Source organism: Dromaius novaehollandiae, chromosome 3 (genome assembly GCF_036370855.1).
Source record: "Dromaius novaehollandiae isolate bDroNov1 chromosome 3, bDroNov1.hap1, whole genome shotgun sequence".
In the NCBI taxonomy this organism is placed as follows: Eukaryota; Metazoa; Chordata; class Aves; order Casuariiformes; family Dromaiidae; genus Dromaius; species Dromaius novaehollandiae.
Genome location: NC_088100.1, coordinates 79833439 through 79860899, shown reverse-complemented (window position 1 = coordinate 79860899; position 27461 = coordinate 79833439). Strand labels below are relative to the sequence as shown.

Below are 27461 nucleotides of genomic sequence, written 5' to 3'. Positions count from 1 at the left end.
CCCCCTGCATTGCAGATTTTTTATTTGTACTGCCTTTCATTTCACGGCAGCTAGGCAGGGTGACTCTTGTTTGCTGTCTCTTTTGTCACACAGCAGGCCATAGCAGGTGATAAGCTCCTTCGCACCTGCTTTGCCTGCAAGGTCTGTTGTATGTTTACCTACCCCTTGAATTATAGTTTAAGTGTTTTGTTTCATCTTTCCGTTCTTAATAAGATTTCAAGCTGAAGCCTTTTCTCAGACAACATTGTAAATGTTATTTCAATTACACACTAATGCATTAGGGGCACTTCCAGTGGGGTGAGATTGTTTGCCAGAGACATAAATGTTATTTACAATCAAGACAGTTAATTGATGTTGGCATATGTGGCATCAAGATGTTGAAACTGTATCTGCGTGACTGCCAGTGAAAGCAGAGGTAAGCAGCCAGGGTTTCTTGACTCTCCCACTGTTCCCAAGGTTGTGAGTTTTTGCTTCAGTTGTGGGGGGAACTTCACTCTAGAGGAGCTGTGCCTTCCTTTCTGCATGGGGAGCTTTGGGCAAATTGTAGGAAACACTAAAACCAAATGATCATAGATGTCTATTGGCAAAACTTAGCCCTAGCTATCAGCTTTACTGTTCTGCCCCTCACAGTCTGCAGGGTCTGGTTACCAAAATCTCCCGCCGAGGAGAAAACGAGCCCTCCATCCCCTCTCCCCCTTTCCAGTGTGCATACTTTAATCAGGCTGCCTCGCTGCCCTAGGAGCGCTCTGCTTATTGCTGCCTTAGGGGCAGGAAAGAGTCCCCCGGGGGCAGGCACCCGAAGGGAGGAAAAGGTCTCAGGGGAGTCGGGAGAAAGGAAAAAGCAGAGAGATGTACTGGGCTAGGAAGAGTTGGGAAGAGCAGACAGCCTAGCTCTGAGATATACTAAATTAATCATCCTTTGTATTGCACAGAAGCAAAGGGATGAGGCCGTCAGCCTGTATGTGTGTGCTTTTTGCTCATTTCTTAGCTGCCCTAAACACTCTCAGAAAGAAGCCACAATAACAGAAATTAGATATCTCCAAGAAACTTGTCTTGGAGAGCATTTTCCGAAAACAGTCTCAAGGTATTTTTCTTGAATTGTCTGAATACCTTCAATCCCTCCTCTCTGCAGCAGTTTTATGAGATCATATTCTGCAGTGTGGTTTTGCTACTGTGTATTAGGTATTACTGATTTAATTCCTACCACAAAAGAGGTGCCAAGGCATTTCCAATGATACGCAGATACTCACATGAACTTAGACAAGAAGATTAGGTTGACAAACCCAAACTAAGCAATATAATCACCAATAGATTTACAAATTAACAGTAACATGGTAAATTTTGTCCTGGATACTGGACTTTCTGAGAAGTTAAGGTGTGGGTGACATTTTCTGGTCACTATCTCAAATTCATTTTTCTTCTAAAAAATTGGATTGGGAATAGGATGCATCTACAATAATATTGGGAGAATTTTTCATTCAATGGATCTTTGTTAAAGACCAAAAATTGGAAGTCATATATCCTGAAGTAAAACAATATAGTAATAATAGGCCGTATGGAAACAGTTACGAGTTTTATGAATAACTGATAGGAAACAAACGTCTTTTTTTTGTCTCTTCCTCTAGTAAACACAGAAAGCATCTGTCTTCTAATCATACTCTCACTTGGTGTTAGCAATAAACAGCCATTTGTTAACAATGATCTGTTTTGATAACTCTGTTCTTTGACATTTCAGGCTCTCTTTCCTTGAAAATGTTTCTCTGTGCTACCAAAAGTGCAGTTAACTCTTCCTATGTCATTTACAGAACAGTTAGGAGTTCATCTCATATTTATTTGTGCTATTCCACATCCAAAATATGCAATAATCTCAGTTTTAACATGTGTTATCCTAGAGTGCTGTCCCAAATATTCAACAGTAACCCTTTACTGCTCAGTTATAAGGAAAGAGCACAAACCATGAGCTACCACGGGACAGCCTGGAGGCAAGGTAAGCAGCAGTTCTGTTGCCACTGCATATGGATCAAAAACAGGGATGCAAAGCCAAAAAGAGCAGGCAAAAGAAAGGACCCATGGAACCACAGTGCATAAATCTACCAGTGTGACACAGCTATGCCTTATGAACAGCCACCTGGGGGCTTCTTTGTTTCTCTCTTGACTAAGTTAGAGACATGAAGGGAAAGCCTGCTAGGCCAACTATAAGTGAAGGCAGCGGCTTCAGGGATTCCCCTCTCCAGGGATTTACAGCCTCCAGTATTAACTACTTGCTTAGCAGTATAATAGACAAAATACAGAGAGTGCATTCGAGAACTTTCTGTCACCTTTACAGGGTGACCAAAGGCGGCAGGGTCACCCAGACATTCCCAAACATAGTGCTTTTGTGCTGAGGATCCCATATTCACACAACTGTGGTAATGTTTAAAAATGCTTTGCACTTTTATGAACACTCACCTAAATCAGAATTTCATAAAGAAGATGAAGAATGAGGGAATTTATATTTACTTCTGGTTGAAGGGTGAAATTATGAACAAAACAATATTTACTTTTTAAATTGCTATTGCTTTCATGGAAACTGAAGCTCAAAGCAGAAGGCTTTGAAGCTTACCTTTGGTTGGTTATTTTAAGCATTTTGTGGGCTGCAGCAGAGTAGGAGGATATCACTGGCAAATAAGCTTTGTATTTCTGACAAGGAGTCTTGTAACATTTCAGAAAGTTGGATCCTTATGCAGCAAAGGGACTGATACGTCGTAGCACCATTTCTTATGTGTGAGCTTCTTCATTTGGAAAAGAGAAACTTGTTTGTTTGGTAGCAAGGCAACTTCTGCATCATCCTTGCAGATGAAGTGAGCTATTGGCTCAGGTCTTGTACATGCTAATGCCATACAACATGTCCAAGAGACATACCATTGATTCTGCCTGAGGATCTGTTGGTAATCTTTAAAAATCTAGGTCCATATAGCACATTCTAAAATAGGAGCAGGACTGACACTGTTGGGCAAACATTTAATTTACAGTTACATTTTTTTCAAGGCTTCACATAAGAGCTTTCGGACTTAGACATCTAAGAAACATGGAGGATTTCTGTTTCTGGAAGTACCAAGACTAAAAGGAAGTTAAACATGTAGGGATAAATGATTCACTCTCCCAGTTTCTGCTTCCCCCTCCTCCCTAAAATATGGAAAGACTATAAGGGAGCCAGCTTCTGTTAATCTGTCCATGCATCTTCCTCACAAGGCCTGCAGTGATTTCATCTCAAAACACATATGAGAGAGAAACTTCCTATTAAGTTCATGCTCACTAAGTTTGCAAGAAAAATATGTTGTTTTTTCTGAACTGCAAGCTCTCAGGGGATCTTCTGCAAGAAAGAGTTTGACACAATTACCCATAATAAAGATTTTTTAAGTGGAACTTACTTAGAAAGGGTTGTTGATGACATGCAATGCAGAATAAAATCCCAAATGGCTGCCCTTAAAGCTGTGCCAGCTCTGCAGAGCTAAGAGAAGTACAGTTCTAGATTGGTAGTTTCACCCGAAACCCCTTTGAATGAGGAATAGGGCAGGAATGTGCATTTTAACAATGACTTTGCTGTGACTCAGTAATAAGGAAAGCTGAGATGCACTTGAATTTCAGCCTCTGCACTGCATCATGCCCTGGAGACAGGGAACAAAACAAAAGAGATTTGTGAAGCATAGAGGGTTTGAGATACTCGCACCCAAGTGCAACTGAAGTTAAATGTCAAGTGCACTCATTCCTAAAGGCAGAACTTGGTTTATGAACATATGCATTTTGGGGGCTGACTATACAACTTAGCAAATGAAGCCAGAAAAGGATGGCAAAGTGTACTTAAGATACTACAAATATAACCCAATGCACTGTTTGATGGCTGCTGTCCTACAGACTTCACAGTGCAGTGGAAATAGCTTCTTCTTGAAATCTTTCTGATTTTCTTAGTCCATGAAAAGCGTGAGTCAAAGTATATTTTTAGCTGGTAAATAGTCCATTTTTTCGGTTTTAGTCCTATCCCATATATTTGTTTCATGTTACTTATTTTTCCTGCCTAATAAAAGGTGCTGCTAAAGAAATCATACTTCTTCTTAAAATACAGTATTTTAAAAATATGTAGAGAGATAACTGGTCCTCAGTTTGAGGAGCTGAAGGAGGGGCTTCATGTTCAATGTCTTTTATCACAAGGAATAAAGAAATTTCACAAGAGGCATAGCAAGTGGACACCTGCAGTACGGTGCTGTGAAACTTCTTTATTCCTTGTGATAAAAGAATAATTATAGTGTGATTGTTTGGACTGTCTGCTTCCTCTTTTCCTTTTTCTGTCCCTTTCACAAGATCTTCAGGAGAAACTCCTGGAGATGTCCTGAGAGACAACTAACAAAAGAGGTGAGGAGGAGAAAGAAGAGGTATTATTTCCTGCCTGAAGGGCTCACTGGATACGGTAACCCTTTCATTGGTTCACTGGTTGAAATCCATGCCCCCCTGAAAAAAGCATTTCATCTTCTCTTCAGTCCAGGCACAGAGTGTGCCCAAGAGTTTTTTTCCACTGATGTTAATTAGCTTTGGATCAAACTCATTGCATGGAAAGATGTCTTCAGAGACAGCAGAGAGGTAATTTCCCCTGCAAACAGCTCTTCAGAACAACTAAAACTCAAATCCCTTTTGATCTGTTTTGACACTGTCAGCAATGGAAATGTTTTTACCTTTTGCTGACATGTATCCTTACTTGCAAACAACTAATAGATTTACCCCGTAATGGCTCTAAATAACAAAGCTCTACTTTTATCTACCCTTGTTAGGAGACATTACTCATTCATCTTCCAGCCTTGCAAGTTTGTCCCCTCTTCTAAGTTTCTGGAATCCATAGACCTTTCTGTGCAAAGGTGTTTGTGTTAACCTGAGGTTCACTCAAGGTGATAAATGATCTCTTCCTTACCTACCTTTGCCTCAGGGGCACTGGATAACGTATAACAGGGCTGATTTTTCCCTGAGATCTGACACTTGGCAATAAGCCCCATCCAGTGCCTGAGGATGCATATTGATCCCAGACTGCAGGCAGGGGTCTGTCTGCATGTGCCCCTTGGTTTGGATTCCTCGCTCCTCAGGGAGTAAGAAAACCAAAGGGCAGGGTGTTGTTCCAAATCTTTTTCAAATACTAGCCTAAACTACAAATAACAAGTTTATTCTACTCTGGATCTATACTGGATGATAGAAAACAAAGAGAGAAAGAGGAGCAGGAAAGAGCACCCTGCAGTGTCTGTGTACCTCTCTGCATGTGCCAGCCTGGGCTCTGGGTGCAGACTTGACAGTGGTAGCCAAGGTGTCCATTTGGCAGCAATCCCCCATCCTCAGAGCGGGCCTCTAAGACTGCCTTGCAGAACAGGCAACTTAGCTCACCACTGCTGCTTTGCTTTGCGAACTCTCCTAGAGTCTGAATCTACCCTGGTCTTCTGTTTAAGATGGAGTGTCCTCTCCTCTCCTACCTGTCTTCTCACTCCTGGTACCCACCAGCATGTAAATTTTGCACTTCTGAGAAAATGGCTGTGGTGAGGAGCATTTTTTCCTCCTCTTTTCTCTAGCACCAACCCCTGAAATTAAAAAATGCAAATATGGCTAGTGAGACCTTTCTCCCTTCTTGGGCTTCTCTATTTTATAATCCTATTGAGTTTCTTAATTAGCACATTCCTTCAAGTTTAAATGGTTAGTGCAATTTGTGAAGTTGTAGCTCTGGTAGTTACTGAGGGTAACTACATTTCCAGGACTGTTGCCACATGTATATATCATATATCTGAAATATTCACTATGAGTATCCTAATAAACTCAAATCTTTGTGTTTGGTTTGAGTTATTCAAAGAGAGCACACATGATGTGCATCCATACAGATGATATTCTTGCTAGGACTCTTTCCATGTGCCATCTTTCCACCCTTCGGTCACTTCCAGGGACTCATGCCCTCCGTGGCATTGTAACCTTTCTGTGCTGAATCGCTGCCTAGGTGGTCCCACACTACCAACAGCCACACTTGACTGCAGCAAATACACCTAGCAATACTGCAAGCAAAATTTCTCATCTCAGCTCTGAAAGGCATAACGCAAAGATCCGAATCAGATCAGTCTCATAGTGACTGTAACAACCAGTCAAAATGGCCGAGTGGGAAAGAAAAACACTGTCATGCCTTGTGTAAAAGTCTAACACATCTTGGCTATTTAGAATCCAAATTCTAGTGCTCTGACAGAGGCCTGTCATCAAAGGCAGAGCAGCAGTTTCCATTGTCGTTATGGTAAAGATCAAGCCAAAAAGAAGTTTTTGAGATAGGCCACATCTTAAGTGCAAAGTAAGTCATGGTACAGTACATCATCACTTCCAGTCCTGTCTTCTCATACTTGTTCAGTATCAGGACAATCGTGACATCACGAAGAAGCACAAGTTTTATACTAAGTTTTATAATTTAGTTTTTTACTAAGTGTTGTACTACTAAAATTGCTTGAATAGTTTAGTTTTTCTTCTCACTTGCCTTTTAGCTGTGCAAAATGAGAGTGAGTTTTCTGTTTTAAAAAGTGCCTGTGTAAAGATTTTTTATAATACATTGTAAGATGTCAAGTGTCAGGTTATAAACATGATGTTCTGAAGATCTACACGTTTTTTATGTTGTTCCCCTATCAATATTTTATCTGAAGATCAGGTGTCAGACAGCTGTTCACAGATAAGACAAGCCTGTGCTCTTTAAACCCTTTCTCTGGTTTTCAGCCTCCACTGAATACCATGTTTGTGCTTTCCAGCACGTCAGACATTCTGATTCCCTGCTGAAAAAATAGTGACTTTATCAAATGCTTCCTACTTTGGGACAGATTCTCTTCTGCTACAGTTGCAGGGACTGCAGTGGAAATAAATAAACCAACTTAGCATTTGGTGTGTGATCCAAAGTCATCAAAGTCAAGTACAGTTTTCCAATAGACTTCAACAGTAACTTTCCCATTGGCTGTTGCAGGATCTGGACCTCACCCTTAAGACCAGACTGTAAACAACTTACTCCTATCGGTCAATAGACATTGTTCACACAGTAGGTTTGTGCAGATAAGCACAGGGAAGTCAGGAAATCTCCTCATGCAAATAAAAATTAATACTGGAAATACAAGCCTTACAATCCAGCTGTAGGTTTGTCCCATAAACTGTTGCTGATGCAGTAGTATGCAAAACCTCAATGTAAATACAGTAGACTGTTGAAGTGCCATCATAAGGAGACTGTTGGCAAGTTTCATTTAATGCTAATACAGCTGATAATGCTTTCTCTTCCCATTCTTACTAACTTATACAGCAGACAGACAGGCCAGCTGGTGACCATACATTTTGATTCTTTTCCTGTTACTTTATACCATTAATCAGACATGTATCTGTTCCTTCATGTGTGAATAATTAGATTTTGGTGTTTGTCAAATGTGACAAATTGCACACACGATATTAATATTTGGATGTCAGACTTAACTGTTTTGATTGCTGATCAGATCACCTTAAAAATAATAATATTTAAGTGGTATGACCTAGTTTTGTGTGGCTGGAATCTGAAGTCACCATTGGTATCATTTGAACGTTTCATATTCTACTGTAGAGCAGGCAAAAGGCTAGTAACTGCTGGAGAGAAGTTTTATTGCTCATTATTACTGGATTCCTTTCCTCTGGATGGCACTCATCTCGGGTAAATAATTTTCATTTTCCTGGGCCTTCACCTTTTTCCCATGCCAACTGTGTTCCAATACTAGGTAGACTCTGATACAGTGGAATACATGACTATATTAAACAGTAGCAGATCCTTCACAAGCTAGCAGATAGCCAGAGAACCTAAAAACATGCCAGGGTTGCTGAGAGGACAATGAGATCTTTCATTAAAAACACTCTTCTACATTGCAGGAAGACGAGATAATTGTTACAATTAAAATTGTTGCAATTAAATTAAAAATAATTGCTACAGCTGTCTTAAAAAGATTAAAATTAAAATGACCAGAGGAGAATGGAAAACCAAACAGTCTACTTCAGCCTTAGCCTATATTTGTTGTTATGATCACACAGAAGGCATTAAATGCCCCTCGTAAGACATGTGAACCAGCAGAGCTTCCAAAGGGGAGAGTGGAGCCTTCCTGCTTCACTGAAATTCTTTGAACACATCAACAGAAACAGCAGAGGGAGAAGTGCTCACTCAGATTTTCTCTGTCAAACAGTGTGAGAATTGCCGGGTGCCTGCCTGGGACAGCTGAGCAAGGCCTGGTCCTTCCAGAGTCCCCAGTGCCTGAGCAAACCTTCGAGTGCTCCTCATCTCACTGCTCAGGGCCAGCTACCGGTGTTCAGCCTGGGAAGTCATGGGGCTACCTGTGCCCTGTCACTAACTCATCCTCTAAAGACAGTAAAAGGTGACCATATGGATTTTTTATTATTTGTTTCCATACTGGCTTCCACTTGTAACAATTCACCCTCTCCAGTATGCACTTTTCTCACCTGCTGTCTTTTGGGAATCCCAGCCATGCCCTAGCTTGCAGGTACCCACAGTGTGCCTGTAGTCCTGCTTTAGTTGAACCCGTTGCTTCTGAGAAAGTAACATACTTGCCTCATGAAATGTAAAGGTTTGTCAGGCATAAAATAAAAAAAAAACAGTGTTGTTTAGCAAAGCAGTAGACTACATTCTTGGCTATAAACCTGAAAACACAGTTACAAAGAAGAATTTTGAAAAAAGAAGATACAAGACAAAACCAAAGATGTACTTGAAATAATCTCTTATCTAAACTGTCGTCTTGCCTTTTTCTGAGACATCTCCTAGCTGTTACAGCCAAGGGCTAATCCAGGCTGCTGCATTCTAGACTCAAGAAATTCTGGGCCCTCTGCACATGGTCTCTTCCAGAGCTCCATGTTGGAGTTTCTCGCGCTAATGCTTAGGAGTTGTCAGCCTGGCAGTGTGTACAAATAACTTGTCAAAGCAGTTCTAGGACCTTTTCTTTCTTATTAATCCATTTAGGGAAACATATTGTATTTGCAGCCTGGGAACATGCTTGCAAAGTTATAACGAATGTAATGAATGTGCTTGCCTCATTGTTCAAGCTTGTCTAGGTTGGACTATGCAAGCCTCCCCTGATAGGATGGATGACTTCTCACCACAGCTGCGCCCTCCTGCAGAGGAAGCTGATTAAACTGCAGTCTCTTTCTGCCCTAGACAGAATGATTTGTAATGTGAACATTTTCTCATTTTTATAGGAAAATACAATTTACATATTATGAAAGTCATTACCTGAACGGTATTTTGGTCCCACAAGTACTCTTACAATAAAGACTCATAGCTGGGTTTCTATTAGGATCTCCCTTAACGTTAATTACATGAAAAAGTGACTTAGTATTTTGAGTTCCTTGTTTTCTCTCTCTTACTTTTAGATTTATTTTCAGATTTATTGACAGGGCTAATCACATTAAGTCAGACCACCCAATTAAAAAAAAAAAAGTCCTCAGGGAGAAAAAACATTTTTCCTGGGCCCCATAACGATAAATCCATGATTTATATACATCAAGTTTAGCTGTAGTGGCCAGTTCTGGCCATCCCATCACAAACCAACTTCAGCAGGACCAGGAGAAACACAGGGTGGGAAGAAGACAAGACCAGAGTTATAGAGGTGTTCCAGAACAAAGACAGAATGGAAATATGGAGTTGCTTCATTTAGAGAAGCATTATGTAGGAGTGAGCAAGGTGAGTGCAGGCAAAATAAAAAAATGTTTCAGACTGCTCCTATTTTTGATTACACGCAATACAAGTACAAAGGTAATTGTTCTTGTTTACTTACCCAGTAAAACAGAGAGGCAGAAGCTGTGATACTGAGAGAAAAGAGTATTTTTCACATGGTGCAAAACTAACCTGTGGGACTCCTGCAATAAAAAAGATACTGAAACAATGAGTTCTGTAGGACTCAGGAGGGGATGGGACTTTCACATAAAGTTAGATTGTTCTCCCAACAGCACTAGCTGAAAGAACAAGAAACACATGCTCTAGGTATAGATCAAATAGATAACATGGAGAGTGGGAGGCTAATCAACATCAGTTAAGCACTGATGCTTGTTCTCAGCTTTAAGTATCTACTTAAACCCACTCAACAAAGCACTTAAGCAGATACAGAGCTCTGAAGATGTGCTCAAGTCAGTTGAAGCTGAAGCTTCATTATGTGGCATTTTGTGTATGTGTATGAGCACTTCTCCATAGCATGAGGCCTGGAATTGAAACGTCATGGGGTAATGTCAGCAGCAAGCACACCATTCGTCAAATTATAAACCATGCAAGGAATGGAAAGTCTGAAAAGAATATTGAAAAAAAAACCCAATAAAATAGACCCTTGGTTGATATATATAATAAATCATTCTGACACAGTCTTACATCTTATGTATTATGCCCAGCTGTTTTGCCTTTCAGATCCAGGTATATTTTGAATCCTTCTTCCTTTTCAGTTTTTCTCTGATTTAGGCTTTGTAGTCACAAAATCTTCCCCAGGGCAGAACAGTAAAAATTTTTCCAACAAGCCCGGAGGATCTTCTCCATTCCCTTTCATCCATCTGTACTACATGCAGCAGAAGTAGCAGTGATCTAATTATGGCATTCCTGTAGTCGTTAACATTTTATAAATGATCTGGTTTCTTCTTTGACATGGTCCACTTCCAGCAGCAGATTATCTCACGTTCCTCTCCATTACTGGCAAATTATTACATATTTGGCATTCTGCACCAGGTGGAGTTGCAAAGAACCTCTCTTTCCTCATCTGGTACTTTAATGGGTTCTATACTTCTGTTGCTCTCTTTTTTAGATGTAGTTTGTTCATGTTCATATGCAGTAACGTGCAGGCAGAAGAATATCACATTGTTACTGTAAATGACAAGAGAAGCAACAATGATTTCTGTTTGCTCTCCAGTACCTTTTAGCCCAAAGATTTCTAAATATTACCAACCCCCCCTCCAAAAAAAAAAAAAACAAAAAAACAAAAAAACAAAAAACAAAAAAACTTCAGTACTGATTTGACAGCCATTGTCAGTCATTTTGGGTAGTTCTTTCAGCCGGCCAAATACATTGTACTTACTCTGGGTGGGAAATAGAAAGGAAAGGACAATTTCTCTAGTTGAAACACAGAGAAAACGCAGGAGGTTTAAATATTTTCCTACACCTTATGCTGAATGGGGTAAAACAAGTGAAAGATGAATATAAAAGGCAGAACATAATGACCCTGGTTGTTACCAGTGTATAGTGACTTCCATCCATACTAACATTTACAGCAAGATCTTTAGTTCTTTAGTGACTTTAAGTGACTTCTCCTGTTGCAGGGGAAATAATTTTGAAACAGCAAACTGTCTGGAAGTGAGGCCTGAATGGCCTGAAACTTATAGTACAGCTCTGCACATTAAAATGTGACCAGTTTGCTAGTAATACAATAGGACATGGCCTGTTTTCAGTTAAAAACTTTTTTCAGGACATTCAGCCCTAAATGAAAATGCGATTAATTGTAAGAGGTGTAAAAATCTCTGTGAAATAGCACGTACGATTTTTGTTTCACTTTGCATTCAGTGACGCAAGAAGAGAGCATTAAGTGCACCTGATTCACACTGCAAGTGAAGACTTTTTTAATGAGAGCTGAGGTATTGAATTCTGGTGGCCTTGGATGATTAGAGCATGTGGTAAGCTCTTGTTCAAGAGTGAATTGTGAAACAGATGCTCCCTAATAAGCAGTAAAATATGACAAAGTTATGTTTGATAAGATACGGTGGAAATCAGGATGTAGTGAGATAAAAATGTATAGCTTGGTGCAAAACCTATGTATTTACAATGATCAGATAGAATGTCATTATCTGGGTGTTATCCTCACTGAGAAATAATATATGTTGGAGCAGTCGTATTTTCTAGAAGCTACAGAAGGCTGCTTTTTAAGCAAAGGGACTTAAACCAATAATCCTCCCACTGCTTAGGGATTTAGACAGCTAGCAATAAGACATTAACTGGCAGTTAAATTGGCTGAAGCTTAATATAGGTGGTATAGATTCAAGAAAGCACAGACGGATAAAAGCTTATTTTCTTATCTTTATGTATGTTATACACTGCCAGAAGGAAGAAAGCAGAGTCAGCACTCTTTAAAATATATCACATTAGCTCAGATGAAGCAGCAAGTACTGTTATTATTCCTGTCTTACGTACACTGAAGCGCAGAAATTAAGGGGGGCATTTCATCTAAATATCTCCCTCTAAAAGTTAGAGATCTAGTTTCAGGGATTTCTCTGTAGTCCTTTTGTAATTAATGGGAAGGGACTGTGTAGAACGGATCCCATCCCAAGGTGGTCGTTTGGCGTGAAGGGGTTATGTTATATTCTGGTGCCAGCTGTCTCTCGCTGTGAGCGGTAAAGGGAGTGGCCGTACAGTGGTCCAGCTAGCCCTGGATCCTGTCTCCAGCAGTGGCTGGAAGTGGAGGCCTAGGGAAGAATGCCAGAACAGGCAAGCACAATAGTTTAGACCAGAAAACACATTTCAGATAATTAATCTTAAGGGTGAGCAATACTGTCTCAGTCTGCTACTAGACCCTCATATCTGGCATCCACTACTTTAAAATGTCATCTGTGAATGACGTGAATAGAATATTACTGCGGTGAAGACAGGCAAAAATACTAAGCTAGCTATGTGAACTCATGTGTACACCAAATACGCACCAAAATGTACATCACACCTGGATCCTGCCTAGACAGCAAAAGCATTATTAATTTTTAAAGTAATTCTTTACACTCTTAAAATAATGAAATGTATCCAAGCTATCTGTTCAGACACTGTTCTGGAATGAGTTCTGTTGCATTTATCTCAGCAAAGCCAACTTACTCTCCCAAATTTCATCTAGTGGGTAGTTCACGTCCTCCCTTTCTGTAGCTGTAAGTGCAGTAGGAAGTTCCGTATGCTTCCACCTGTCTGGTGCCTTTGGATTGTTATCTTCATTCAGTTAATGCTCTGTTTGTTTTGTCACACACAAAAGTGTCATTCAGAAAATGTTTCCCACCGCGATATCCCTTTCATGACCTTATTTTACACATTGATCACATGAGTGGCTCTTAAATGTTTGGATGGCAAAAATTATTCTGAGTTCCTAGTCAACAAAACTGAGAGTCTTTCCTCCTGCTTGATAGGTGAGGGCTTATCTCAAGTTTAGTCCTGCAGCGGCCTTAGTTCCGTGTAGATTTAAAGATGTATTTTGTGCCTTTTCATTGATCTCTTGCAAGCCATCCAGCCATGATTTGGCTACTCTGCTTGCAGCCTTCCTTGTTGATCCAAACAATCCAGAAAAGAGCACAAGATAAGCTTTTCGATGAGAAGAAGTAACTAGGAAAAAGCTTGTCAATTCCCATATATAACCTTGTGCCCTGGGGTGTATATATGTTTTCTAGTTGGGGTTTCTAAAGCTCGTTTAAGTGCACTAGCTGTGCTCTGTATGGTGATTAATGGCTTCAGTGAATATGGCTTAAGAGGCCTTATAACCTGCTAATCTCCTATATATGCATTTGATTACTGGTTTTCTTTTCCTTTCTACTTTGTTTTTTTAATCCTCTCTTGAAAGTTGATCCTGGATAGATGCCATTACTGGGGAAAAGAGTGAGCAAACAGTGGGTTTTATATTTACTTCTGAATGCAGATGGAGCCCTGGCTTATTCCTAGAAAAGTCTGAAAGAGCCAGAGAGTCTGAACTCTGTATAAATCTCTATTTTTTTAGCTTTCCATAAGCAACATTTAGTCTGTTTTATATTTTGCTTTGGAAATGCTAATATCCAAGTCAGGTTTAAAGTGGTGGTGTACACTGAAGAGTTATTTCTTTTCAGTAAATTATTACATGAAACAGCTATAAGTTATTTGCAAGGTGTTTTATACACAGTTAATCAGAAAAAAATTGTTTGGCATTTGTGCTATTTATTTCCATTAGGTGGTATGGGAACTAGTTTTATATTTCAAAGCTTTGCACAACTGTGTGTTGCATTGCTGAAGGCTTTAGACTATTCTATGAAAGAAAAGGAGTTAAGGAAATATATGCTGCTGCTGTCTGAATTATTACACATATCTGAATAACAAGGTCCCAGCCACATTTGCCTCCTTCCTGAAACTATAATCAAAGGTACTTGTAATTTTAATTACTTACAGCAAAATTCAAGTGATTTGTTAATATCAACGGAACCCTAGGACAGAATTAGACCTATGTTTTATACACACTCTGGGGGATGCTGGTGGAAATATTATTCAGCATATAAATCTGCTTTCTTGCTGCTTCACGAATCACTGGAAATTTAACCGGAGACACAGATCTGAATCTGGCGGAACTGAGGGAGGGAAGAGGAGCACGAACAGCCACCTCTTTAGGGAAAGTTTAATTGTTCCAGATTTCAGAAAAATGATTCTGCCATCAGCTGCAGAGGCTGCAGCCTCGCTAATGAAGGCTCAGTACAGCCTTGAGGGAGATGGATAGGCAAATTGCCATCTTAATCCTAGCATCACTCAGGCATCTATCCAGTTCCCAGCAAAGATCTGAACGTGCCTCGTCCTGGTGTAAATTAGACCAGAAGCTAATGTTCCCCACAGTTATGCCAAGAACACAGTGCACTGGCCAGGGAGCCCTAGATAAGGTGGCACTCTCCTACTCTCTACTCCCACTGCCTCCTCTGTGTCTATCCAGCGAACACTCCTGTGGCCATACCTGGCAGGTTTGCTTTGCGTGATGGGAGGCATCTTTGCTTCAGATTTTCTGAATTAGACCAATATTATTCTCATTTGTGACTGCAAGTGTGTTTTGTATTTATCTTCTGATTCCCATCTGAACTCATCTGTCCATCTGTCTTTGGCTTATCCTCTCTGCGGCTGTCCCCTCTTTTCTTCTCTATCTTGGACATTTCTAATGCTTTGCACCCCTTTAGCTTCCCTATGGATTCTTCATTTATCGCGACCCTCCTTCCTCCTAGTCTATCAGCTAGCATTTTTAATGTGCCTGCTTTTTAAATTTAGTTTCCTTTTTAGCTGTGTTACTCTTACTGCTTTATCAGAAACAACAGTCCTGCTATTGAGTCCTTGAAGCCAGTGGCAAAGTTCCCATTAGCTGAAAAGAAAATTGACTGAGTCATGGGAATGTAAAACCATGTGTGTAATCTTATTACAGATATCCCTGGTACTGTTAATTAATGATCCAGATCCATTCCCCAAAAGCACTAACTAAATCCAGTCTAGAAGGTGAGGGATTAATGATGAACAGCAGAAGTTTTTTGCCAAGAGCCATCTTGTTATTGTGCAGAATGATGGACTTATAGCATAGAATGACATATCTTCAATGCTTTTGGCCCTTGTCACCCGAAAAACTAACTTGAAACTTCTACTCAAGTACTTTAGAAAATACAATCATGCTTGTTTTAACAAAATCTATATAAATTCAGCAACTGCCGGTTAGTACCAGACAGCAAGAGCCCATTCTATCTGCTTTCTACTCATACTGCAAGGGAAAAGCAGACAAGATCCACCAATGGCTATGCATGTCCTATGGTAGGTTTTAGAAATCTCTGCTTTTTGCAACAATGTGTTAATTGCAAACCCATAAAAGCTGGGAGAAATCAAGTGGACAAAGGATAAAAGTTGTATATCATTATTATTGCCATTAATTAAGATTATTCTCTAGTTTGGTATAAGCCAATGTGTTTTGAGCCACTTTTTCTAGTTTCTTGCCGTGTTGCTACTGTGCCTATACCAGAACTGATATCTGCATGTTTGCAACAAAAATCTGAGTAGTGTTTTGTGGACCTAATAACAAAGTTGTAGCATTTTCACTGCTTCATTTTCTCCTGAATCTACCACTTCAGCATAGGAATTGTACATTACCTGCACAAACACTGCAAAAATCTTGCACCCAGGTGAGGGGAAAGGAAGACATCTGTCATAAGCTTGAGTGCCATAGTGTAGTCGCTGCTAAAAACAGAGATAAGCACAAGACTGACTAAGAGAAACCATCACGTTCTCCCTGGTCCTTTCCCTACCTCTTCACAGGTCCTCAGCTGTGACTTCCCTACATCTACTAAAATTTAAAGCAACGCAATAGACTATCTTATCAACATCTTGTCACTATCTGAACTATTTAGAGATAAGGTGAAGTTTGCTATTTGCTATTTGTGATTCCAATCTGAAGAATTTAAATACCCCAAAGTTTCTTCATCTTTTTTAGACTAACTAAATTCATCTAATAAAATATAATGTTACAAGCCTACCGTGTTTATTCAAAGTATCACTACTGGAAAAGTCTTCCATTTTTCTTCAGCCTCATGACTATTTTGTTGAGGATCATTACAAACATAATGTTATTTTTTCTGTATAAAAGGTCAAATTCAGTGCAGGATGGGCAGGAATGCAAGATATTTGGGATGGATTATACACTTGGCTACTTGTGCATTCATTTGATGAGGCTGCACTGAAGTCTGTGGGATTATTCTGGATCTACACTGTTATAAATCTGGTGTTTCATATGAAGTAGCTCCATTCCAAAGGGACAAAACAGCCCTTCTAACTTTTAGAGCCAGACACAACCTGGAGCAGATGGCTTGTTTCCCATTTTTAACTCTTTTCTCTAATCAAAACTCCCATGGCCTTGAAGCAGCCTAAAGGACTTAAATTTTCCCTTTGGTGTTTACCTGAATATGAGGCAATATACCTTTCCTGTAGGTATTAATCTGACATCATATTCTGCAATGCAATGATTAAGTTCTAAAATCATGCAGTCTATAAGGAAGATTAAGAATAGATTTATGGACACCTAGAATATTAAGAGATCTACTTCCTCATTTACAAAATGCTGTTTTCACTGTCATTTCCAAAACTCAGATTTCGTGTATGACCTAAACATCAGAATTATTCCTGCAGTATTGATAAACGGCAGTAATGATACATTCACCCTCTGCACTATTAATAAATTCATCTGTTTTATTAACAGAGGGTGATAAATTATAGATAGTAAGGGTGTTAGATATGCTCCAACTATTTAATAATAATAATAATGCTTGGCTCTTCTCAGGGCTTTTCATCATAGGATCTCAAAAGCACATTAAGGAAGTAGCTAAGCTACACCCGAGAATACTCATGAGTTACTTCTAGCAGAAACTTAACTCAGGCCATTGTGTGTTAATGGCAGAGCCTGAAATCAAGTATGAGGATCCTGATGCCTCTACTTGTAATATACTTAACCACTAGGTGCTTTTAGGTTTTCTAATACCAGGGAGGAACCATGTCCCACCCCAGCATTTCTCCTTTTTCCCTTTCCCTATGCCTCAGGGCATGTATTCTTCTAGGAAGCAGGCTTCTATTGCTATCTCATATCATAGTATAGTCGCTGGGACCCAGCTATATTAACATCTCCCTTAATAGCAGTTGAAAGAAGCAGGAGAAGCCCAAATAGGAGACAAGTATCCAGCAGGCTCAAGAAGAAGCAATTAGCCCCTACAGGAGTGGGAGACTGGAGTGACTGGGATTGCAGGGTAGAGAAGATGTAATTGTAAAGCACTTGGTCCTAAAATGTTCCTGTCTATAATGCCTTTTAAATACAACCTACACTGGAAGCAGGAGCTCAGTGTGCCAGACTGAATGGTCTCTCTGAGGGCAATCAGCATGACTACTCATTTTAAAGATTTCTTTTAGAGGTCCCAGGAAAAGTAACCTGCTGCTTCCATGGCCCTGACTTGCTGGTTCCTGAGGGTGAGCCCAGACCCCCACCTCTGCGGGACCCCACCTGGAGCACCAAGTCAGCTCCTATAAGGAAGCAGGATAGACTTGAAAAACTGGAGAAGAGACTGTGCCTATGACGTTATTTTTCAGCCTCATCTTGAATTCTTCCTGGACGTAGCACTGATAGTTTGCACAGGCAGAAGCTTAAAATCACAGAGCAACGGGTAGGAGAGCTAGGGAGGTGAACAGCTTTTGGACAGCTTCAGCAAATCTACTTTGAAGCCATGAATTACAAGATCTAAGATAACTCCAAAAATTCCAGTACTAGCTATTAAGGGTTTTGATGGAAGTGAACAATAAAAAAATAGTTGAATATTTTTTTTCTGATTGTCTATGTAATTTTATAAGTGGATGTGGCATTCAGATGACACTGCAAGCTTTTTAGCATTAGCACAGGGAGAAATTTGACAATGGAAAGATGTAAAAGAGGAAAGGAAAAGACAACTCCAAGAAAAAAATGTGAAAAAAAGAAGTGCAGACAAAAAGTACAAATGTGCAGAGACACGCCTGACAAAGTTCAGAGTATACAGAGGAGAACAGAAAAAAAGTACATTTCTGCCTGAATTATTTAAAGTTTTTTAAATTATGTTCTTTAAAGTTTTTAAAATCAGTCTTCCTTGTAAAAGGGAAACACAGAAATCTGTCTGGACCTGCTGGCTCTTATGCATCTACATCTAGATTTTAAATAGGCAGCAATTTTCTACTGACAAGCTGTTTACATAGGCCGAAAGTCTGCTCAGTCCAAAGGCCACTGGGAGTGCTTGCATCCCTGCATTTGGTTTTGATCCCCAGCGATGCCAGATAGATTTGAAGCAACTTGGCAAAGCAAACATCCTTTAGACTGTTTCTTGTGTAAATGTGAAGCTTCATTCACAAGATTTTCCAATCTCATACCTGCCCATAGGCACTGAATTAACTTTTCTTAAAAATTCAAAATAACTTAAAAAAATCACAAAATGTTTTCCTTTACAACATGGGTTAAGACATAAATGCTTCCTGTCAAAATCAAAGCACAAGTCTAAAAATGAAAGACATATAATCCAATATTGAAGATCTGAGACTTAAACTAGCTTTTTATTAAATTATGTGGAATCAACCAGAGTTAATATTATTAGAGTTAATATTTTATGAGATTTGGAAATAAAATTCATCAGTTCTGTCTCCTTCACTAATGCTCACAACAGCTATAAACACAGAAGGTAAATGAAGGAGCACAAGCAAGATATTCTCATCAGGACTTTATATCCTTTCTAGGAACTGTTGGCTCTATGGTCATATGTACGGACTCTATGGACTTTATGGACATCTGAAATTTGGCTATTTTCTGTAGCACTGTATATCTGATCAAATTTGGAGGAAAAGCATTCAGCTATCACAGTTATTACTCGATCTCTGTTCAGTGCAGACTGGCAAACACCTCTAGGCAGTCAGTTTCCCTTTCTTCCTCTTTCCTTTGCTATCTTGTTCTGAGGGTTCAGGCTGTGATACCTCAAGTAACTGATCTACTTTGGAATAGAGAAGATAAAAAAGACATCATCATTACAGCTAGGCTAATATTACAGAGAAAGAGTGTCTATAAATTTGACAAAAATTTGGATTTGTTTTGAGTGGATGATGTTCAAGTGGACAAGGAGACTACTGATGAATGGTCAGACAGCAAATTTTAAATGTGTATTTCAAAATGATTGTGGGACAGCAAACATCACTTCCAAAATAGCTATTATTTGTGTTGGAAATCTGCTTCTGACAGCTCTGTTTATTTAGTTGGGAAATGAAAACAGATTAAAAAGGCATTAGACAGTAGCCAAACAACACTAATGCAACATTCAGATAGAAAAAGCTACTTGCAGACAGACTAGTAATTATCTGCAGCGAATATTCAACGAGTAACTTCAAATGAACTAGAGCAAAGGATGATCTGTTCTTGGACAAAATGTGGACAGTGTGGGTTTCTAGCTAATATTCTTGCATGTATTTGGCTTCTTGCAGATTAATTCCTTTTGACATGATATGTAGCCTGTTATGAAATTGGCTACACAAGTTAAAGTCAACACTGTTTCCTTTAGGGTTGCTAAGCGCAACAGTTATTGCACTCAGGGTAAGGCAGGTGCTTGTTTTGTTATTGTGCTATACAGCTGATATTTTTATGCACAGAGTAAGACAGGAGCCTAACGTGGATCTCTGTTTGTAAGCTTATGCATCTCTAAGGGCAACAGAAGAAATCAGGGACTGCCAAAGTTAAAATGCTCCGGGATCAGTCGAGCACAGCTTTTTCAAACTTTGTTAGCCCTACATTAGCTCAGCTAGATGAGCTAGACATTAGCTTAGCTAGATTAGATTAGCTACATTTCACGGATGCATTTGGGCAGAAGATTTCCAAAAGCTTGCAAGGTGGTTAGATGTCCTATCCCCAGTCTGAAATCAGTATCAGTTAGATCCTGCTTGTCCTTGGTGCATTTTGAAAGCTTCTGCGGGGTGATTAAATTGAACATTGAGACGAACAGTCCTAAGTGCCACAGTTATGCAAGGTATCCTTAGAGGAAGGAGTTTTAAAGGCTGACATGGCTCCTAGCCCTCTCGCTGCCCCAGCTGAGAGGGGTGCCCCCCTGTCTGCCAAGCAGCACACTTGGATGCCACTGTAACCTAAGCAAGGGGAGGTCCAGCCAGACACAGGAGTCAGAGTTATTGCCATACAAGTCTTTGACGCTTGAACCTCTAGGCTTAAATAAAGTAATGCAAGCCTGAAACCTATTAATACCCCTGAAAATCCTGGAGTATTAGATACATGCACAGGTGAGTTAAATAACATGTTCTGTCAAAAAAAATCATTTGGCTCTTTCTCAGCCTGACTCTCTAAGAGGGCAATTCCATCCTCCAAGTAAAATAGTGTACTTGCCATCTCTTTCATATAAAAATGAAGAGAGCGTAAACCTCGCAGAAAGGAAAGAGTGGAACTGCCCAGCAACAATAAACACATTTGAATAAATAGCCTTTCAATTTATATGAATGTCCCAGTGGTGACAAGATAAGCCAGTAGAAAAAAAAAAGTCTGATTTTCCTCTGCCTAGCACAGCCATTTACCTCTCTTAAAAACTAAGTGAAGTTTGGATGTGAAGTTTGGATGTGCTGATCTCATAGTCTCCTGCACACTAACACAGGTTAAGATGACCATGGAAACTAAACTGAGAGTGGAAGCGGGCCCAGGTCACCTGTGTTCTGTTCCTTACTGATGGTACTCGGTGATCTGAATCTGAGGAAATCACTTAAATTCTTTGGCTGTGTTTTAGCCACCTGTGAACCTGTGAAATTTCTTCACAGAGGCAGTGTGGAAAGAATGAATATTTTACAGTGTGCTTTGAAATTCTCAGATAAAAGGCACTGTAACATTGCAAAATATTTATGGACATAACCATCCAAAGCGAGATCTGCCTTTTTTGATGTAAATTCTTTCAAAGATCAGAAACTAATCAGACTCCTACATAAAATAGCCCAGTGAAACGAGATGGACCTATAGTTCTCAACATACCTATGATCTGTAACATCACAGGAAACTGAATGGATCAGATAATCCTAGTCATAAGACCTGGAAATAACCACGAAAGCCTTTTTTTTTTTTCATTTGACTTAGCCCGGCTTTTGAGGTCTTAGTGCTGAGCATACCAATACTCTCCTGGAGAATCACTTTGAAAGGAACCTAATGATTTTTTGATAAAGCACATCCCAAAGGCTGACACTGAAGAGGCATAGGAAATGCAAACGAACCCCAGGGCTTCATTAGCCTGCGGATCACCAGATGAGACCTTTACAAACTAACACTCTGGATCTGACCCACCAAAAAAGCTAGGCTCTTAAATATAAATAGCCTGTCTGGCCTGTAGAAGTAAGGTGGTGTTTTCCCACGGTTTGCTAAACAGTCTGCCAGGACCACTTTTCAATAGCGGGTATTTACCTAATTAACAAATACTTTGGAATGTTTGTGGAGTATTGATGGCTGCCTGGTCTTGTTTGCAAAGTACACTCATCTCACTTCAACCACATCTTGAGAATTGTTGAGTATTTGCATGTTTGACCACTGACACATCTCGTATTTGAATTTGGTAAATGCACTAAGTGCTTTCATATCCATAAAAGAAGTCAACAGGAAAAAAGGGTGCTGAGCCCATCATGCTCAGCATCTTACAAAACCTGATCCTTTGCTTATAGCTATATAATCTTTTCTGCATTAGTGTCACATTCATTCATTAGAATCCATTTTCTCCTGAATTAATTTAACTTAATCCAGTCCTGTTAATTAGTACCAGTTAGACTCTTGTATATCAATAGAAGCATAAATCTACCACAGATTGTTAGTGTGTCATGACTGCGGATCCTAGAATCATTTCTGAAAGAAATACGAAAAAGTTGCTACTTATGAGCAGCATCCAGTTGTCAAATACCGCATTTTCTTTATTCAGTCTGTGAGTAGCTACTGAAGTATTCTGTTTAATGCACAGAGACGCCTCAAAAAGAAGTTAAGCTGTGTTAAGAGAGCTATAGAGTATGCTACTGCAAGTTTTAGAATATTCCTACAGCCGTGGTGTATCCTCATCGTGGGTACTGTGTCGAGTTTTGCTACCTCTGTCTTAGAAAGGGCACAGCAGGAACAGCAAGGCTGTGAAAAGACTTGTGAAAATTTCTGAAGGCATGGGTGAAAATCCGCAGAGAAGAGCGGTTGGGTTTACTTAGTTTTGAGAGAAAACAGAGGGCTATAATACGGACAGAAAAAATGGTTGGGAGGATGCGCATTGTCCTTAAAGCAGTATCAAGGAAACCAAGACGTTCGCGACCGCCGCACGGCAGCGCACCCCGTGCCGTGCCGGGCTCGTCCCGGCGAGTTCGCCTCGGCAGCAGCCACCGAGGCCGGGACGTGGCGGCTCCCGCGCCCCGAGCCCGCCGCCCCGCCGCCCCGGGGCTGCCGGTGGGAGCGCCCCGGCGCCCGCGCTGCCGGGCCGCGGGGGCTGCGCGGCGCCCCTCGCCGCGGCGTCGGGGCGGGGGCGGGCGGCCGCGGGGGCGGGCGGGGGCCGTGCCGCTGACGTTGGGTTTGCAGCAGCCCCGAGCGGCAGCGGGCGGCGGGGAGCCCCAGCCGCCGCCGCCGCGGTGCTGCGGCAGAGGGCGGCGGGCCGGGAGCCGGCGGGCAGCGGCGGGGCCGTGCCGGGGAGCGCCGCCGCGGAGGGCTCCGGCGGCGCCAGGATGTAGGCGCGGGGCGGCGGGCAGCTGCCGCTGGCCACGGGCTCGCCATGAAGAAGCACTCCGCCAGGGTGGCCCCCCTCAGCGCCTGCAACAGCCCCGTGCTCACCCTCACCAAAGTGGAAGGTAACGCCGCCGCCCCGCGCCGCCGCCGGGACTGCCCCGCCGGGGGCCGCGGTCGCGGGGTGCCCCGCCGGGGTCCTGCCGGGGGCCCGGCCGGGCGAGGGCCGGCGGCGGGGCTGCGGCGGTCCGCGGGCGAGCGGCGGAGCGGGGGAGGCGGCGGCGGCGCCGGGCAGGGGCTGGGAGCCCGCCGGCCTCCGGGGGCGGCGGGCGCCCCCCGGCCCGCTGGGCTGGCACGCGGCCCCGGCCCCGGCGGCAGAGCGCCCCGCGGCCCCGGCCCCGGCCCCGGCCCCGGCCCCGGGCAGGTCCCTGCGCCGCGGGGGAGCCGCGGGCTGGGCAGGCGGGAAGCGCCGAGGGAGGGCCGCGGCTGGGGCACGGCTCAGGGAGACCCTCCTTCGAGGCGCGCTGCCCTCAGCACGGGTGTGGCGGGGCCGCCAGGGCCGAGGCAGCCCGCGCGTCCGGCCCTGCTCCGGTCCGAGCGTCCGGTTGCGTGCGGCAGCCGTGGCAGCAGGAGGGTCGCGACTCCGCGGCCAGGAGGGATGTTAGGAGCGGCGAGGACTCGGTATCCCTTCAGGGACCTTCAGGGGCCTTCGGGGACTGCAGCTGCGGTACAGTCCTAGGAAGGGGCGACGATGTGCTCACGAGGAGACCCGGAGAGCTCCGAAGCAGGCTGGGAGGCTGGGACGCGGAGCTGTCGTCGTGGGGCAGAGACCTGTAGGCCATGTCCTTGGGCAGAGCAGAGGACCTCAGTGAGGGCACAGCGGGCGAGATGGGCACAGAGGGACGGGGATAGGAGGAAGAGGAGAAGGGTGCAGGTGAGGAAGAGAAGTCTCTCTGCGGGGTGAAGATGGAGCTTGCCTCCTGAAGCAAGGGAAAAGGGGAAGTCATTGGTTTGGGGATCTACTGGGGGGATGTGGTAGGATGAGGAGAGGATTGGGGGCAGTGAGAGAAAAAGGCTGGCTGAGAGGAATGGAGGGAAGAGAGGCAGAAAGGAATGAGAAAGCCAAGGCAAAGGAGAAGAATAATGAATCAAAAAGGGGATGAGAGAACAATAAAGTTAAACATGGATGTGAGACTCCATGGAAAGCTCATGAAAAAGAAAAAAGGTAATACTGCAAAACAGAATAAAAAGAAAGGGAAAGAAAAATGTTAGCAATAGCTCTGTGGACAAGAAAGGGAGAAAATGCAGAAATGCCAGGGCAGGGGGAAGGAACTAAAATCAGCAAATGAAAATGAAAGATCAGGAATTTCAGGTTGTTATTTTTGTTTATGGAGAATACAGCTGTTGCATTCCCCCAATAGAAAAACCTCCTGCTGTAGAGTTAGGAAGAGGGATCTCAGCTTCCTGACAGAAAGAAGAAAAGGCTCGATTTTCTTTACACTACAATAAGAATAAATAAAAGCCCTTGGACTTAGCCCTGTGCCCAGTAGTGTTTGTCTCATGGTTTGCATTGGAGGCTCCTCTGGGCAGGGAGCATTTCTTCCTTTCTCTCAGCGCACTGCACATGCTTTATGAATCATAAATAGTAATAACCCTGTAGGTTCCAGCTTTGAAATGTGGGTCATATCATTCCTTTTCTACCAGTTCAAATGCAGTTTATTATCTACTTTATATAGAAACAGAAGCAGCGCTCTTTCCCTGTGCTGTAACATTGAACTCTTTCAAGCATTTCCATGTCTGCTCTGCATGCCAGCTTTTAGATACCTTATTGCTGCCCAACAGGGACTTTGTTGACCTAGTTGGACTTATCCTTCTTTAGTTCAGATTCTTTTCTTTCTGTTATCATCAGTGGCAAAATCTAAATTACCTTGATGGTGTATGATAGGGCCCAGAGGTTGTATAGAAGCAGGTAAGGCTTTGCTTTGCTTTTTGTTTTTTTTTAATGAAACAGACGGGCTCTGTGTGAGAGTTTCTCTTTCCAAATCAATTGACATTTCCTTTGAGACTAATATTGACTAATTTTGCCAGCTGGTGTTTAGAGCCACATGAAAAAGCCAAGACGTAGTTATAGGCAAAAGTAGTCAGGCAGTGGGCATGCTGTGGACGGCTTTCTTCCTGTGGTCTGGCTGCTGTACCTCTGGCAGAGATTCGCCTTACCAAAGTCCTCTTGTAGCCAAATTCCCTTGCAAAGGTATAGCCAGTGCTTGAAGAGCAAGTCAGCAAAAACTTTGCTCTGCTTCGGAAGTATGATTGATTACTCCTCTCCCCTATCTCCTGCTACTCTCCCTTACCAGCCACCATCAAAGCCATTCGAGGATCTTTAGCTGAACCAGGGGGAATTTGTTTCTCTCCAGGACAGTTAGCCAAGAGAAGCCTTTTATTGATATGCATTGCTGTAAAGCCTTCTAGCATTGCCTCTATTTTCCTGTCTGTGCAGTAGCTTCTTTGCTTTAAAGGGGAGATAAGGACTTTGTGCGCCTTCAGAAGCGTGACTGCCATTTCAAATTATTTCAGAGACTGAATCATCAGTATGCACTGAGCTTGCTGTACCAGCACTTTTAAAGGCAACTGTAGCTACATGTATCACTCAGGCAGGCAGTAACCATAGGGTGGTTTTTTCTGCGCCTGGTGCTTTAGATTTTGAGAAATGTACACTCAGTGCCTGGTGGTTTATGTGTGTCCATCTTTCTGTTGTTTATAAACAGTTTCCATCCCACAGTGGCCATTTCTCTCAGACCAGTGGATGGGTTGGTTTTGTACTGTTTGCACATGAAAGCACAGTGTGCTTTGAGGAGTGCCTGCCTCTCCAGGGAAGGTAAATGTCTCCATCTCCGCTCTGCGTCTTGGGATCTTCCAGAGATGGGTGATGTCAGCTTTCACGAGAAGATCCAGGGCCATTACCTTGCCAGAGAAAACCCAGTTGCAGCCCCACTTAGGGCTGCTTACTTCCAGGTCTCTAGCACCAATGAAATGGTATTGCAGCCTCCCCATAGAGCACATTTCCAGTGCATTATTCCATACACTGGCAGATGCTAGCCTTGATTCAAGCTCTCACTCTTCCCAGATAATCACCCAACTGTATCACATTTTGGACTGTAATGTTTGTATCTGACCAACGTTAATTAAAATTAAACTTCCCTTCATGCCAGGGAAGTTACACTGGTGCAGAGACAATCAGAATCAGGCCCACCCTCAGAAATGTTTAACTTCTATTTGGAAACCATCCAGTCATGCAGCTGCCTGACAGGTTTACTCTGTCTTAAATCTGGGGTTGTGAAGTAATATCTTGGTATCATATAGCATAACCTTGGGCCTTCTAAGGCATTGTCAGATGCGTGGGTATGTGATAGGACAGAGATGGGAAGAACAAAAGGAGATTATTGAAAAGCCATTGTGCAGAAGAACGTAAATGTATGGTACTGATCTGAGTACCGTATCAGAGCCACACAGGCTTCAGATTTGACCCTTTATTTATAGTCTGTGAGGGACAGCAGATCTACACAATAATTTTGGCCATCCATAACAAATGAAAATAAACTAACACATGTACAAACACTCTCTTTCTTATAATTACACCTCATTTAGTTCTCTCTAGTTTTATTTATTGTAATCATTTGAATTTTGTTATTCTTCATTGAGCAATGAAACACTTACTTTTGCTGAGGCGTTAGTGTAAAGAAATGAAATGTGACTGGTAATGTTCAGAAGCTGCTTATAATGTAAATGATACCTCTCTTCTATCGTTATACATAAATGTCTAAGCTTTGATGCTGTGGAGCCAGGTTCTTCCACATGCTCATCTGGAGAACCTTGTTTGCATCACTGGAGTTACAGGGAATTTGTGCAAGTACAAACGAAAAACGAATTTGGCCTTTAATTTATTGCATGCCTGCAAGGAATTCATCATGCATGCATCAACACTATAATTGCTTTAATAATAGAACTTTCACTTTTTTAGTAAGTACAGACAGAAGAGCTCAAGCACAGTAAAAACATTCATGAGTGGCGATATACCTCCTTCAGACATGTGATTTTTATTATCCTCGTTTTGCAGATGGGACAGCTGAGAAACTGCAAAATGAAGCAACTCGTCTAAAAACAAACAGCACATCTTTTCACAGAACAGATGTGAAAAGACCTAAGAATGGATAGAAATAGAACCTAAACTTCTGGCCACAAGTGGGCACCCTCTCGTGAAGGGATGCAATATGGGTGCAAGAAGACTTTTTAAATTGAAGTCAATGACTTCCTGCATGTTACTGATAAAGCTTCCCTTTTAGGAAATAAGCTCAATGATGCATAAATAGATCTTTGGGTAAACTACTATATAAAAATTAGCAGTGCTCTGCTGGTCTCATCTAATGGTTTTGGTAATCAGGTGGAATCTTGCTT

At 42.0% G+C, this 27461-nt stretch overlaps 1 protein-coding gene across 2 annotated transcripts in view; it reads left to right on the top strand.

The window, feature by feature from the left end:
- Positions 1 to 27461, top strand: part of SLC35F3 (solute carrier family 35 member F3) — a 196455-nt gene that overhangs the window by 96735 nt on the left and 72259 nt on the right. Inside the window, exon 1 of one of the 2 annotated variants that reach the window (XM_064509244.1) lies at positions 22865 to 23134. The exons of the other annotated variant lie outside the window; for it this stretch is intronic. Within the exon in view, the coding sequence (XP_064365314.1) occupies positions 23059 to 23134 (76 nt within the window). The 5' untranslated portion in view covers positions 22865 to 23058. Of the gene's footprint in view, positions 1 to 22864; positions 23135 to 27461 lie in introns of those variants that run through there. 2 annotated transcript variants of the gene reach the window in all.